The sequence below is a fragment of the Polyodon spathula genome, chromosome 29 (genome assembly GCF_017654505.1).
Source record: "Polyodon spathula isolate WHYD16114869_AA chromosome 29, ASM1765450v1, whole genome shotgun sequence".
NCBI classification, from domain to species: Eukaryota; Metazoa; Chordata; class Actinopteri; order Acipenseriformes; family Polyodontidae; genus Polyodon; species Polyodon spathula.
In genome coordinates, this window is record NC_054562.1 from 5,752,203 (window position 1) to 5,767,827 (window position 15,625).

At 46.8% G+C, this 15,625-nt stretch overlaps 2 protein-coding genes across 3 annotated transcripts in view; one reads left to right on the forward strand and one right to left on the reverse strand.

Annotated features, from left to right (window-relative positions):
• LOC121302244 (adhesion G protein-coupled receptor A2-like) overlaps positions 1-5,502 on the forward strand; it is a 54,757-nt gene extending 49,255 nt beyond the window's left edge. The window contains exons 18-19 of the mRNA XM_041232085.1: positions 1,219-1,308; positions 1,584-5,502. Coding sequence (XP_041088019.1) covers positions 1,219-1,308; positions 1,584-3,348 — 1,855 coding nt within the window. The 3' untranslated portion in view covers positions 3,349-5,502. The remainder of the gene's footprint in view (positions 1-1,218; positions 1,309-1,583) is intronic.
• Positions 5,503-7,806: 2,304 nt separating this feature from the next.
• Positions 7,807-12,444, reverse strand: brf2 (BRF2 RNA polymerase III transcription initiation factor subunit). Of its 2 annotated transcripts, XM_041231844.1 has the most exons (5): positions 12,181-12,444; positions 10,937-11,129; positions 10,193-10,312; positions 9,677-9,998; positions 7,807-9,594 (listed from the first exon to the last, which is right to left on the reverse strand). In XM_041231844.1, the coding sequence occupies exons 2-5, from the start codon at positions 11,100-11,102 to the stop codon at positions 8,589-8,591; spliced, it is 1,614 nt and encodes a 537-aa protein (XP_041087778.1). In that variant the 5' UTR covers positions 11,103-11,129; positions 12,181-12,444; the 3' UTR covers positions 7,807-8,588. The 2 variants fall into 2 exon arrangements, with proteins under 2 accessions (XP_041087778.1, XP_041087779.1); XM_041231845.1 differs by lacking the exon at positions 12,181-12,444 and having other exon boundaries at positions 10,937-11,187.
• Between the last annotated feature and the right edge of the window lie 3,181 nt (positions 12,445-15,625).

Below are 15,625 nucleotides of genomic sequence, written 5' to 3' on the forward strand. Positions count from 1 at the left end.
CTATTGCTGTAGCAGAGCAGCAGTTGTAAGATTTGGCATGCAGGATGAATGAATTCGTGACACTCTGAGCTGTGGATTGAAAGTCTTGCCTGCCTGCAAAGCCTAGAGATCCGTAACTAATCTGTGTGTGTTTGTAGGTGCTTGTGTAAGTGTGGGTGTGTGTGTGTGTGGGGGTGTGTATGGGGGTGTGTGTTTGTAGGTGCGTGTGTAAGTGTGGGTGTGTGTGTGTGGGGGGGTTTGTATGGGGGTGTGTGTTTGTAGGTGCGTGTGTAGAACTGGGTGTGGGTGTTTGTGTGTTTGTAGTTATGTGTGTGTGGGGGTGTGTTTGTAGGTGCGTGTGTAGAACTGGGTGTGGGTGTTTGTAGTTATGTGTGTGTTTGTAGTTATGTGTGCGTTTGTAGGTGTGTGTGTAAGTGTGGGTGTGTGCGTGTGTAGAAGTGGGTGTGTGTGTTTGTAGGTGTGTGTGTAAGTGTGTGTGGGGGTGTGTTTGTAGGTGCTTGTGTAAGTGTGGGTGTGTGTGTGTGTGTGTGTGTGTGTGTGTGTGTGTGTGTGTGTAGGTGCGTGTGTGTGTGTGGGTGTGTGTGTGTGTGTGTGGGGGTGTGTATGGGGGTGTGTGTTTGTAGGTGCGTGTGTAAGTGTGGGTGTGTGTGTGTGTGTGGGTGTGTGTGTGTTGTGTTGTGGTCCACGCAAACATCTTCACCCACACCCATTGTAGTTAATACACACTTGTTTGTAGGTGTAAGGGTGTGTGTGTGTTTGTTCTTTCATTTTTTTAGACCTTGATTAATGCTAATTGATGTATATTAAACACAAGACTCGGGTTCAGGAGCTGCCATTGTTCAGAGTAGATTAAAGAACACGGAAAACAATTCCAGTAAATCTAACCTTGCATGTATTGCTGTCATTCCACTGTGCTCACATTTTCCTATATGAAAGGGACACATACTGTGGTTGAGGTCAATTCATTTGTTATCTATTTTTATTTTTTTAACAAGAGGAACCTCTGTTAAAGTTTTGAATAAACAAGCTTACAAAAACAAATCACCATACAACTGAAGAACCATGTTAAAGGTAAATGACCTCTCCTCTCCTCTCCTCTCCTTTCCTCTCCTCTCTTCTCTCATCTCTCCTCTCCTCTCCTCTCCTCTCTTCTCTCCCTCTCTCTCCTCTCTCTCTCCTCTCTCCCCTCTCCTCCTCTCCATCTCTCTCCCCTGTCAGGTTTTATTTAATTGCGGGCGGGGTTCCTCTGATTATCTGTGGAATCACAGCGGCCGTCAACATCAAGAACTACGGAGACTCGAAATCATAGTGAGTACCACAACTGAGAGAGAGAGACAGACAGAGAGATAGAGTGAAACAGAGACAGAGACACAGGACTAGCTGAGCTGCTTTAGACTCGGTGCAGTTTACTTCTCTAGCATTCTGCCCTTTTCATCAATCTTTAACTGCAAGTTATCGGGTTTATTTTAATGATCTAAAACATTTACAAGTCTGATATTTGCAAACCACATTTCACTATATTTCTATTGCATTTACAGCACCTCTCTCCTCTCTCACCTCTCCCTCTCTTTCTGTCCTTGCAGCTGCTGGCTCGTGTGGCGGCCCAGCCTTGGTGCCTTCTATGTACCAGCAGCCTTTGTGGTGCTGGTGAGTTGGGTCTATTTCCTATGCACCCTGTCCAACTTGCGGGGCCGTGGGGAGGGGGGGAGGAAGGAGCTTCCTGTGGCTTCCTCCTCCTGTTCCTCCTCCTCCTCTTCCTCCTCCTGCTCCCCCTCTCCCTCTCCCGAGGCTTGCCGCTCCAGTCTGCTCTCCTCGGACTCCGCAGAGGGGAGGGCAGTGCACTCCGGGCCGGCCCTGGAAGACCAGCACTCACTGAGGGCTCGCTTCATGGCCGTGGTGTGCACCCAAGTGCTGTTCATGGCTCTGTGGAGTTTGGGGGCGCTGGCAGTGTGGCGAGGGAGAGGGGAGGGGGAGCTGCTGTTCAGCTGCCTGTACGGCATCACGGCTGTCGCGCTCGGCCTCTTCCTTCTGGCGCATCACTGCGTTAGGAGGCGGGACGTCCAGACTCATTGGCTCGCCTGCTGCCCCTCCAGACGAGCACGGCTCATGCAGACCTACCTCGGCCCCGCCCCCAGCTCCCTCGAGCCGACGCCCACCAACTCATCACCCAGCCTGTCGAACCCGGGGCTCTGCAAGCTCACAAACCTCCTCCAGGTGATGCAGCCAACAGCGGGGGCTCCTGGGGGCAACAGCAGCAGCACCGGCAATGGCAATGCATCATCTGTGTGCTGCAGCCTCGCAGACAACCACAACAAGCACTCCAATAACAACCTGCAGCAGCAGCACCCTCCGCTTCCCAATACAGGAACTACAGCACAGCAGCAGCAGCAGCAGCAAAGGAGGTCGCACAAGCCAGGCGGCAGGACGAAGCAAACCACGACACTCTATCACCACCGTGGCGGGGAGGGCAAGCCTCACCACAGGATCAAAGTGACCAGGGGGGGGGCCTTGGAACTGCTGCCGTCGACACATCACAATCAGAGACCTGCCCCCTCCTCCAGCGAGAGCGGCAGCCTCCCCAACAGCCACTCAGAGAGCCGGACCAGTCCGCTGCCCAACAGCCACTCGGAGAGCCGGACCAGTCCGCTGCCCAACAGCCACTCGGAGAGCCGGACCAGTCCGCTGCCCAACAGCCACTCGGAGACCCGGGCCAGCCCGCTGCCCAACAGCCACTCGGAGAGCCGGGCCAGCCCGCTGCCCAACAGCCACTCAGAGAGCCGGGCCAGCCCGCTGCCCAACAGCCACTCGGAGAGCCGGGCCAGTCCGCTGCCCAACAGCCACTCGGAGAGCCGGGCCAGTCCGCTGCCCAACAGCCACTCGGAGAGCCGGGCCAGTCCGCTGCCCAACAGCCACTCGGAGAGCCGGGCCAGTCCGCTGCCCAACAGCCACTCGGAGAGCCGGGCCAGTCCGCTGCCCAGCGGCTACAGGGAGGCACCAGGGGAGGCCAGCACCAGCCCCTCGGAGGGCAGTGACGGGGGGGGCAGTGGGAGACAGAAGCCCTTCCCACTGGTGCAGCTGTCCTCCGCCAGGGCACCGACAGTGCCATGCCAGAGAGCTCAGAGGCGCAGCGTCAGCAGGGATAACCTGAAGACAGCAGCCTCGCCCGAAAGAGAGGCCAAGCGCAGCTCCTACCCGCTCAACATGGCCGTCCTTCCCCCTGCCCCCCACAGTGCTTACAATGGAGCGCTCAACGGCTCGGGGTTCCAGCTGGATCTGAGCCCCATGGCGCCCTCCGCAGGAGTGGAGGGGATGAGAGGGGGGGTGTGGAAGAGTGAGACCACTGTCTGAAACAAAGAGAAAGAGAGAGACTGAGAGGAACTGGGGTTGCGTCTGAAGCATCACCGAATCGTGGAACGGAACAATCATATGCATTTGTGCAAGCAAGAATGATATCGTAATCCCCCGTAATTCAACTTTAATCCCAGCTACAAAAACAATATATATAAATAAGATAAATAACATAATGAAGAATGGGATGCTTGCAGTAATTCAGCAGTTTGTCTGTAATACTATTTACTGTTTCAGTTTACCACATAGTTTTCACATATTTCAGTATTTTTAATGAAGGATGCACATATAGATTGACAGCCACAGATTAAGGGAAGAGACAGACCCTACACACAGAAAACCCACTAAGTCTGCAGCTGAAGAGCAGAACAGTGTCTGGATTTGTACCGATCGCCCTACGTGAGCAAGAGAAGCTACAAAAAGCTGTCCTTTTTTCACACAATTACAGAACAAGCAAGACACAGACAAGCCAGTAACCTGGGTCTACGAACAGTACTATACAAGACTGTGGTTTTATAATAGCGAATTGAGCAAACTATGCTGTCCAAACAGAAGACAGACAATCAAAAACAAACAACTCAGGCACTTCCAGAAGACAGATTTTATATATATATATATATATATATATATATATATATATATATATATATATATATATATATATATATAACTATTACGCCCATGTGCCCCCAGGCGAGTAGGGGAGTCCGATGAGAATGTTTGCATGTTTGTGTGGCGGTGCTGCCTTGCCAGTGTGTAAGTAGAGGGGTGGAGAGAGAGGGTGGGTTGGAGGGGTACAGCAGGGGCACCCCTAAACCCAATGGGCTCGTTCCTGCCGGGCGCATTCTGAGCAGCTGTTTGTCTAGTACTTGGAAACCACAGAAGTTAGAGCACTGACCCCCAGAGTTAATGCAAGCAACTCAACTCTCTGAACTATTGGAGTATGCAACACAAACACTAACTTTTAAGAGTAATACAACACAGAATGCATGCTTTATTTGGACGTAGTTAATAGATGTATTCCATTATCTACAGTACGGTTTATATAATAACTAACACACACAAGTTTAAGTTACTTCTGTCCATTTATTACTGTCCCGGGTTAGTCAGACACTGCCAAGTACCGTCCAGTGCAAAAAATAAAGAGAAATGATAACATTATAGAATCCTGTGCTGTATGTCATCTCAACAGTTTGGTCTCAGACCACGGCAGTTTAAACAAGAATGCATTTTAACAGCTTGGTTAGCATGCCTCTAAACGGGGCGAGAATGCATTTTGACAGCTTGGTTAGCATGCCTCTAAACGGGGCGAGAATGCATTTTAACAGCTTGGTTAGCATGCCTTTAAACGGGGCGAGAGTGCATTTTAACAGCTTGGTTAGCATGCCTCTAAATGGGGCGAGAATGCATTTTAACAGCTTGGTTAGCATGCCTCTAAACGGGGCGAGAATGCATTTTAACAGCTTGGTTAGCATGCCTCTAAACGGGGCGAGAATGCTGCTAGTAATAAGAGGCAGGGCTATGTAAAGCCTCACAGTTTGGCACTCCTCGAAAGCGGCTCAGTTTTAATGTTGCTAGTGCCAACAAGAGTGCTCCAGCACCTGTGGGTGTCCCACCAACTCTCACTACTTTCCCTGTCAACGCACACTGGCAGGCAAGGCATCCCCCATTCCTGCACGCCAAGCTCTACATGGCTGGTGTAGTTCTAGTGTTGTTTCCTCCAGTATTATTGTGTTCAGTGTTCATATCCAGCATGCGATCATATGCCTCTTCATTCTTCTTCTCCTCATTTATTATAACAAGCGTTAGAAGAGTCTCAGTATTATCCCTCATAGAGTAAGTAGCATGTAATATACTCTATACTGCACACAGCCAGAACATTATGAGAATTGCCTTTATATATGTTAATAATATAACTATGCCACATTGTGTTCAGGGAAAAAAAAAAAAAAAAAATCATGAATTAAATGTGCCAAAGAAAATGTATAGAAAAGATGCTTCAGATTTTTTTTGCAAAGCAAATCTATTTTGTAAATATTTTGTATTATTTTGAAATCTCCCTCCTGTCCCCATGCACACAGATAGAGATCCATTGAAAGACATTTTGGCTCTGCATTACAGTAACAGGACAGTTATTTACTAAGGTGCAAGAGCCCTCTTCATTCTATTATTTATTTTTTAGCGTTATCACAAGTTATATTTTCGTAACTTTACACACTCACCCAAGAACAGAATTATATTTTTAAATGTATCACTGGGATGGAAATAAAATTCCTATTGGATAGCAGGTTCACCAATTCCAGCTTTAATATGAGTTTGACGAGGTAACTTCGTGAAGCCAGGAATGGATCAGACTGCTTATTTCAATCCCTGACTTTTAAAAAGTGCCAAATAAGAAAAACAAACCAAAACATAATTGTAATGCCAGCACTGTGTACAAATACAAAGCTGGAGTTATCTGTCACAGGCTCTTGTTTTGTTACTTGGTTCTTTTGAATAGCTGATGTAAGAAAGTGAATTATAAGGGACAATCGTAAAACTGTGAAACTTTAAAAAGAAAACAGACAGAGCTCTTTCGTCCAGTGTTTGTTTGTGTGCTAGAGGAACGCGTTTCTTTGTTCTAGTTGCTCACAGTAATTGCTTGTGGCAGCAGCAGGGCTACACAGGGTGGTCCCTTCCTGTTTTTCCAATTCCACTTCCAAGCTGTTGTGATTGTTCAGCTGCTTTCATCTGAAGCCAATTGAATGGACTAACACAGCGACTTCAATTGATTAGTTGCCACTGTGAGCTAATTTGAACTAAATATGGCTAATTGCAATTGTGATCAATTCTGCGCTGGAACTGATTAAAAGGGAATGGATTTTAAAAAGGAATTGGAATTGAAACACTGGAATGGACTCCGACCCTGGTCCTGGATGTTGTTGCCCGTCATTTCGGGCTCCCGCAGCAGCCAGGGCACACTGCTCTATTGGAAAGGGTTTCCACATCAGTGGATAGTTTAGACCTGGATTTGGGGAAAGCAGAATCGCTCACAGATCCCGGGAGCAGATTCACAAAGCACTTCCCATTGCTAACCCTTAATGTTTCTCACAGAATTTCTGCAGTTTTCCCCATGGTTATACTCTGCATGTTTATTGTTTACATTATAACCTGTGCTTTACCAAGCCTGTGCTTTTACTGTGGGAGACTTCTATAAGAGAAATCCAATTGAATTCCATGAAACTGAACGTGTCTTAATGTTTCAGACCAGCTGCAAGTCCTGCGGTATATTAAAATGCAATACTGTCTCGTCCCTTCAGGCTCCAGCACCCCTTAGTGGTGCTCTTCTGTTACTACAAGGAGGGAGATTTCACAACCAAAATTTGTATATTTATATTTTTTATGCAATGCCACTTAAAATTTATAACAAAGTGGTTTTTACTTTTCATGTTTTCATATTTTTTGGTTGGTTTTTCATAGTATATTTGTTTGTTTTAGTAAATGTAACCCAGACTGGGTTCAGTGCCTTAAAGAAATGTATTTTGTGGTTTGTTTTTTGTATAATAATAATAAACAGTTTAAGCTTTTAAAAATGTTAGTAGGTCTCAGCAATTACTGTGTGACAGACTCAGTAAAGACTGGATTCAGTAAAGACCAGGTGATTCAAGCTCCTGGCTCTCCAAGCTGCCCACCAAGGTAAGCTGCTCTGTTCGCTCTTCTCTCCTGGCTAACCAGCCCTGTATCTCTGCCAGTCACTGTAATACAGCACAATATCTTTATATATAGCCCATCCCTTCACACCATGGCATCCCAGCATGCTGGACAGAGTTCAAAACAAGAGCTCTCAGTCCACACACGCCACATTCAACCACTTACAGAAAAGCACATGCTTTCAGCCTTAAAACAGTCCAACGTTTCAACCTGCCTAATCCCAACTGGAACAGAATTCCACAAATGAGGAGCACACCAGCAGAGATCCGGCTCCAGCTGATTTCAGACCATTTTTTGGAACAATTAAAAGTTTGGATTTCCTGATCTCAGGAGCGAATATGAATAGACAGAGTTAGTAGTTCCTGGGGAGAGGGTCGCCTAATCCATGAATGACCTTGAGCACCTTTCAAATCAGCTGGAGAACTCACTGCTAACCAACGTAAGGACCTTGGCGCTGGAGTAATATGTTGAGAAAGACAAGTGTGAGAAAGCAGTCTGGGAGCTGCATACAGTACATTATCCTCGTATTGTCAACCATGTTTTTTATAGTGACCCCATTTATTTGAAAAACAAAATATATATATGTGTATGTGTGTGTGTGTATTTGTAGCTGTGATTATAATTGAAATTTCATGAAACAAAGCTGTTGTAATTCTAATTATAATTGACAAACACAGCTTAAAAAGTGTATGTTACAAAAATTACAATATGCAATGTTTTTAATTCACAATTCACTATTTGAGTATTGAATATTTGACACACCAGTACTAACATGTTAAAACAAGTTTTTACTTTTGGAAGTTTGCATTCTGAAAGTACAGTGCATTTAATAACTAGGAAACTTAACATAGTACAATTACACTTAAAGGAACTATCCTGGGTGTTACAGAGTCCACACCTATAGTTAGCTAAGTATTCAACATTTACAACGTTGCATTTCAAGGGATAACAGTTTGGTTTCATCACCAAACTGTACAGTCATACCTGAGCATGGTTCGACATTTCATGGAAAGACAAGCCTGGAAACAGAATGGCCTCGAGAAGGAATGTTTTAATCAACTTGCATGCGTAAGAATTGTGGAAATTGCCGCTGTTTTACCGGAACAAAATAATCATTTGCATACTAATCTCCGGAACTATTTCAGACAGCTCATCAGTCAAAGTAGACCGCAATTGAGCCGACCGTTAGCTGGAAATGAGAAGGCTGCGAGGGGTCCAAGATTAGTGCTGAATCAGCCCAGCCTGCATTAACTCAGAGATCAGCTCTGTCAGAAGACATTCAGGATTCTCATTACTGTTTAACTTCACGGTGTGGAGCGGGCTGTGTTGTGTGATACAGTGCTGGTACGGACTCTGTGCCCTGCTCTAAAACCACGAGTGCAGACGATCCCGGCTCATTTGCGGTGGTTCAGACACTCGCCCTTACATATGCAACAAAAGTTTAAGTTTTAATGAAAGTTACCAAATCTTTTAATGTAATAAACTTTTTACCAATTCAGTGACCATATGATATTGCTTGGTGAAACCAGCAGTTGGTCTTTATTCAAAACTTATGCAGATGCTGGACCCCCGCCCCCCAGCTCAGCAAGTCCGCTCTGCGTTTCAGCAAACTGCCTCATCTCCTCAGAAGTGCGGAGATACTGCTCTATCTCACTGTCTGAAATCTCCTCGTCCCCAGTCACCTCCCTGCCCCTGCCTCCCTCCTCGCCCCCCTGCCTCCTCTTCGCGGGTTTGACTATGCAGGGAGGCAGAAACACCGGCCGACGCCGCTTGCCTCCTGCGGGTAAAGGCAGCATCCGGCAGTCTCCAGGTCCCTCAGTCTCTACTGGTTTCTGCGCGGAATCCATGGTGCCCTTTACAGAAACCATAGCAGCAGCTTTTATACTCCCTTCAGCACTGCTGCACTGCACCACGCTGCCCCCTGCTGGTGAAGACAGAGATCCCTGTGCAGGACCTCTTTCATTCCCTCCAGTGTTCAGTGCAGCAACAGCAGCCCCCTCCAGCTCTTTATCCTCACAGCCAGCACACTGTGTCACAGGACCCACCGGTGGCAAAGATGCTCCACTCTGTGCATTCACACAAGCCGATTGCTCAGCAGTACACAGAGTGTGCTGTGTGGCTTGCTCACTGTCCTCCACCTCCTCTCCTTCCTGACTCTCCAATGCTCTCCTCAGTAACAGAGCCCTGTGTTTCAGGATATCCCCGGCGTGCTTGGCCACCACTTTGCGATCAAGTTTGGCCCCGCGCAGCCACGGCAGTTCCTTGCCCAGCTTGCAGAGGGCATCCTGCATCTCTGTCAGGCGCTTGTGGGCCGGAGGGGGCAGGGGGACTCCGGCCAGCTTACAAAATCTAGAGAGGGAGGTGGAGAGGCGAGCTGCCACTGGCCGGAGAGACAGCCAGGACAGGTAGACTGCAGCGGTCAGGATCGGGACTGGGTGCCGGCCTGTCACTATCCAGGCCTCTCCGGCCAGTTCAACCAGCTCGGAAGCACGGTCCACCAACTTGGAAAAGCATTCGCTGAACTGTTCCGGGACAGCGGCTGGGGAGAGCTGGAAACTGAGAGAGACAGACACAGAGGGTTACAATCATTCGACCCTGGAAAAATTGCTGGAAAGTAAGGTTATAATACCCAGGTTACCTGCTGCAGTGGCTACTGACGAGCTGCGTAATTGTGGTGGGCGGGGCCTCCACTCCCAGCTTCTCCACCAGCTCAAAGTAGACTCCCCCCATCAGTCCTGGGTCCGCCTGCAGCAGCGAGCTAATGGTTCCCATGGTGACAGGCCAGCTGTACTGCCGGCCCACCAGCAACACGCAGCAGCCTGCCAGAACCTCCTTGCGCTGCAGGGACACGTCCAGGAAGGCAGGGTGGCGGTAAGCGCGCTCGAACAGGCTCCGAGAGGATTCCTCCACACCCGGGGGGAACCTCAGGATGTGACACAGAGTGCTCACTCGCTGCAGACCTGCGGGAAACACGCTTAGTGTGGGGATACTAGCCTCACGCGCAAACACAAGCACACACATCACTGACACCTTGAATCTTCTTGTGACTCTACTGCACTCTTTTCTCACACTCACCTTGAATCTGACTGCACGCTCACACTGGGACTACACCATCCTCACCACCTGTGTTCACTCAGAGTATCACCCCTCTCACCTCTGATCTGGTTGCGGCAGGGCTCCTTGTCTGTTATCTCAGAGTATGCTCCGCTCGCGCTTCTGCTCTGGTTACGGTAGAGCTGTTTGCCGAGGACTGATCTCTCAGAGTATCTCGAATCTGTGTGGAAACAACAATCAGATGAGCAAGTGAGACGGGGCCTGGTCTGGCAGAGCTCAGTGTGTCACACAGGACTCAACTGCAATGTCAAAACACTCAAGTGAAGCTCATCGATCCTGCACTACAGGCAACAGAGCATCCAGAACTTCAAGACAAAGCTACCTTCACCATTGTAATGATGGGTAAGAGAGAACTCACAGGTAACAGAGACCCAAATGGTTTCCTATGCGAGGCAGGAGGATTATGTATTTATAAATCACATACCTGTATATTTAAAATGAAGTCAAGAACCAGGAGGTTGTCTGCTAGTAACTATATGCCCAAAATACACAATGCGCAATTCTTAAGACATGGATGTTAATAAGACTTCTATTGCACAGCAGTTTCACCCATTCCAGGTTTAACTACAGCTTCATTAGCCACAATGTATAGGTAACAAGCCAGGAATGGATCAAAACTGCTATGCAACAGGAGTCATTTCTGTTCTTGTAAGATAACATGGCTTACAGTTTCCACTATGCCCAAATCGGCTCCTGCACAGTAAACAGGCAGTTTGTCAGTAGTGGAAACATTGGGTCCCCTTCATTGTAAAGGAAGAAAGGTACACTATGAAGCAGTACTCACTCGGATTGCTGCGACTGGTCATGTGATACTGCTCCTCGGACAGCGTGCTTGTGAGCAGTCCCTCACTCACCACGGAGCCGCAGTCCACACACACCAGCTGGGCCTGCGAGTGGTGTGAATCATCGATGATATTGGAGGAGCCGCACTCAGGGCACGACTGAGCCATCTTCAAAACGCAGCGCCCAGGCAGGAGCTGCAACCACAGGACAAGGGGAATAATTTCAAACGCAGCACCCAGGCAGGAGCTGCAGCCACAGGACAAGGGGAATCATTTCAAACATAGCGCCCAGGCAGGAGCTGCAGCCACAGGACAAGGGGAATCATTTCAAACATAGCGCCCAGGCAGGAGCTGCAACCACAGGACAAGGGGAATCATTTCAAACATAGCGCCCAGGCAGGAGCTGCAACCACAGGACAAGGGGAATCATTTCAAACATAGCGCCCAGGCAGGAGCTGCAACCACAGGACAAGGGGAATCATTTCAAACATAGCGCCCAGGCAGGAGCTGCAACCACAGGACAAGGGGAATCATTTCAAACATAGCGCCCAGGCAGGAGCTGCAACCACAGGACAAGGGGAATCATTTCAAACATAGCGCCCAGGCAGGAGCTGCAACCACAGGACAAGGGGAATCATTTCAAACACAGCGCCCAGGCAGGAGCTGCAACCACAGGACAAGGGGAATCATTTCAAACATAGCGCCCAGGCAGGAGCTGCAACCACAGGACAAGGGGAATCATTTCAAACATAGCGCCCAGGCAGGAGCTGCAACCACAGGACAAGGGGAATCATTTCAAACATAGCGCCCAGGCAGGAGCTGCAACCACAGGACAAGGGGAATCATTTCAAACATAGCGCCCAGGCAGGAGCTGCAACCACAGGACAAGGGGAATCATTTCAAACATAGCGCCCAGGCAGGAGCTGCAACCACAGGACAAAACCCGAAAACGCGTCGTGATATTGTCTGATTTTTCATTCAACCTCAGAGTCTGCCGTTTGACGCGAAGCTTTTAACAAAAATATATATATAAATATTCCATTAATTGCGGTTGCGAGTATAAGCCTTTCTTGCTTTTAATTCACAAATTAGCAAAACAATGTTTCAAATTTTCTTGGCGGTTCCTCTATCCCGAATTACGCGGAGACAAGGTTTCCTACTTGCTAAATAAGAACAAAATACAGTAAAAGCAAAACTAACACAGCGAATTTTATTTTTTTAAACAGCTGCTTTCGTACAAACGTACCTTCAACGTTTCCAGTCCCCGTTGATCTGTGTAGAATCGTACACTATTATTAACTTTCCGCGTGGAAACTAAAGCCTCATAATTCAGTTCCGACTTGGCGCTGGGTTTTCGCCTCTTCTTGCGTGGTAAAAAAAAAAGAAAGTTCACATCTTAAAACAAACACGCACATGCATGCCTTCTGTCTACTCTCAGAAAAAATACATGTAAGCCTCTTTACATAGGTACAACAAACACACTTGCCATCTAAGATGCAGGATTCCGGTTCCCGTCTGAATTTAAAACACATGCGAACCACCAGCAGAGGGCGGTCTTATTTAAAAATGTGTGAATTTAATTTGTATTTATTTATTTATTTTGAAGTGGAGTATCCTTTCATGTTGAAACGTTAATGCTGTGTGCGGTAAAGAAAAGCAGCATCATTTTCTCTCTGGAGCGCTTCCTTATTTAATGGCACTGCAGTATTTTGGATAAACGCTGCGACTTTGCAGAATGGTTTCTCTTTGCGTGGGGCTGCAGTAAAAGCTTTCTGGAGACTGCTTATTGGTTTTCAGTGGTTCTACATTACCCAGCTTGACATTGCAATAGTAGGTATTGAGATGTTAAGCGAGGGGACTGGGTGCTACAGCAGGGTAGTTCAGTGTTAAGCGAGGGGGCTGGATCCACTGTTTTAGGCTGTAATGACGTGGATGGTCGCTGCAGCGCTGTTATTCTCCAAGGTGTAGTTATTGCTTCATCAGCTTACAGAAATGTAAGGTGAACTTTCACACACACACACACCCTCACTGAGAAACAGACAGGTGATACTGACCTTACACTCGCTCACTGTGCCATCAGCACACGACCTCATACACAGCCACACCCACTCTGGTACTACGCACTGTATTTCACTTGCGTTTCATTTTTATATTGTTGGTGGTACCAATTGTTGTGGTTATGAACCTTTTTAAATACGGCAATGCTGTTGTGATGTCATAATCAACACTCTACCTTCTAAATAAAATTCCTAATCTGAATCAGCATCGCTGTCCATTTCTGAAGAAATACAAAGCCAAGCACACATTTTTATGAAGGCTTTAGTCTAGGGGTGGCCAACCCTGTTCCTGGAGAGCCACAATCCTGCACATTTTTTTTTTGGATATCTTTAAATCATCAATGGCTAGACCTGGAAAAAAAAAGTTAGCGTTGACCAATTAAGGAAATAATTGGTTCAACTCGGTAATAGAGAGCTTGGGTGGAGTGAAAACAAGAAGACCCTGCTGCTTTCCAGGATCCGAACTGGCTGCCCCTGCTTTACCAAAACACTGGTCTGTTACGGATCTCAGGGGTGGTTGGATCAGTCTATACCCCATTGGGATTTTTAGAGCATTTTACAGTATTGGGGAATCCCTCAATATTATTTTAGGGGATAAACACAGATAGAGGGGTTGATGCAATCCCAGACGAGGCCCTCGAAATCAGGGGGCCAGTGTTGGTGATCCACTCCTGGTCTTTGCTCCAGCACTATTCTAAATGATTTAATTGAAACAATTAAACTTCCATCCAGTCTCTGAAGTATTCTGTGATCTCGTTTCTCGTTTAAACCTGAAGTGGAATGGCCCTCCAGGACTGTCATTGGACACCCTGCTATAAATGAGTGAATGGTTTCTTATATAGAATGTGTCTGTGTCTCCCTGACCTCTTGCAGAGCTGTAATGGTGCGGTTGTAGCCAGTGCCACCATCCCTCATCTTAATGAGTCTTGAATTCACCCTAATCTAAAACAGGCTCATCTGTTGCTCCTGCCCCTTTAATTCACTGAGCTCGAGGCTGGTGAGTGGGCGGCTGGGAGCTGCTTGTTTAGGTTATCAAAGAAAAAAACAATCCTTGCATTGAGACAGGCTAATCCTGGATCGAATCCCTCCGACAGAAACAGAGTCACCAAGGTCACTGTAACAACAGGACTGCCAAAAAAACACTTACCAGGGCTGAAACCAAGCCAGAGTTATACCACTGTGAATGGAAGGCCCTTGTGTGTATAATATATATATATATATATATATATATATATATATATATATATATATATATATATATATATATATAGTGAAACCTTTTGTGTAGACATACAGATGTATAGATGGGGGCTGTGTGATCCAGTGGTTAAAGAAACAGGCTTATAACCAGGAGGTCCCCAGTTCAGATCCCAGCTGAGTCACTGACTCACTGTGTGTGACCCTGAGCAAGTCACTGAACCTCCTTTGTGCTCCACTTTCAGGTGAGACGTTCTTGTAAGTGACTCTGCAGCTGATGCATAGTTCACACACCCTAGTCTCGTATCTTGTAAAGCACTTTGTGATGGTCGTCCTCTACTTTTTTTAAGTACATCTCAGTCTTAAGGAACTGTATTGTGACCTTCCATGGCTTCCTGTTTCACTGGGGTATAACAGTGAGGTAACACGCATGTAAAATCTATTTGTCTTCAATCACCATGGGGAAAGGCAAAGAAATCACAAATGAAAAGAGACAAATGGTTGTTGACTTTTATAAATCAGGCAATGGGCACAAAAAATAGTTAAAATCCTAAATATACCATTTACCACTATTAGGGCAATAATTAAGAAGTTCAAAACCAGTGGAACAGTGGTAAATCTGCCGGTAGAGGACGCAAGTGCATCTTGCCCCCACGCACAGTGAGGAAGATAGGTTGGGGAGGCAAAGAAGAATCCAAGGGCCACTGTTGGAGAATTACAGAACTTGGTTGCATCTTGGGGTCACCAAGTCTCCAAATCTACAATTAGACACCACCTCCATGCCAATAGCCTGTTTGGAAGGGTTGCCAGAAAAAAAAAGCCGTTATTGAGAGAAACCAACAAATGTAAGCGCCAGGAGTTTGCTAAACGGCATTGGCACTTGGATTGGAACAGGGTGCTATGGTCAGATGAGACGAAAATAGAGCTCTTTGGCCACACACACCAGCGGTGGGTTTTGTGTATGCAGAAAAGAACCTCATACCTACTGTAAAATATGGTGGTGGATCTTTGATGTTATGGGGCTGTTTTGCTTCCACTGGTCCTGGGGCCCTTGTTAAGGTCAACGGCATCATGAACTCTACCAAGTACCAGGACATTTTAGCCAAAAACCTGGTTGCCTCTGCCAGGAGGATGAAACTTGATCGCAAGTGGATCTTCCAGCAAGACAGTGCCCCCAAGCACACATCAAAATCTACAAAGAAATTGTTAATTGACCACAAAAAATCAAGATTTTGCAATGGCCATCTCAGTCTCCAGACTTGAATCCCATTGAAAACCCTATTAATATCAGGAATGCTAGTACAATTTAATCTTTTCTATCCTGTTTGGAAGCCTATGTGTTTGGGTCTGTTTCTTTGTAGCTGGATTATATAATAGACGCAGCATTTTATATATTTCTTTTGTGAAGCAGCCTGGAACGCTTGCATGAATGAAATT

What these genes read in the sequence shown, in the direction of transcription:
- brf2 (XM_041231844.1), bottom strand. Translation starts at nt 11,102, where the DNA reads ATGGCTCAGTCGTGCCCTGAGTGCGGCTCCTCCAATATCATCGATGAT. An exon ending in GACCAGTCGCAGCAATCCGA is followed by an intron (nt 10,313 to 10,936) that starts GTGAGTACTGCT and finishes GTTTCCACACAG; the next exon opens with ATTCGAGATACTCTGAGAGA. An exon ending in CTGCCGCAACCAGATCAGAG is followed by an intron (nt 9,999 to 10,192) that starts GTGAGAGGGGTG and finishes TGTTTCCCGCAG; the next exon opens with GTCTGCAGCGAGTGAGCACT.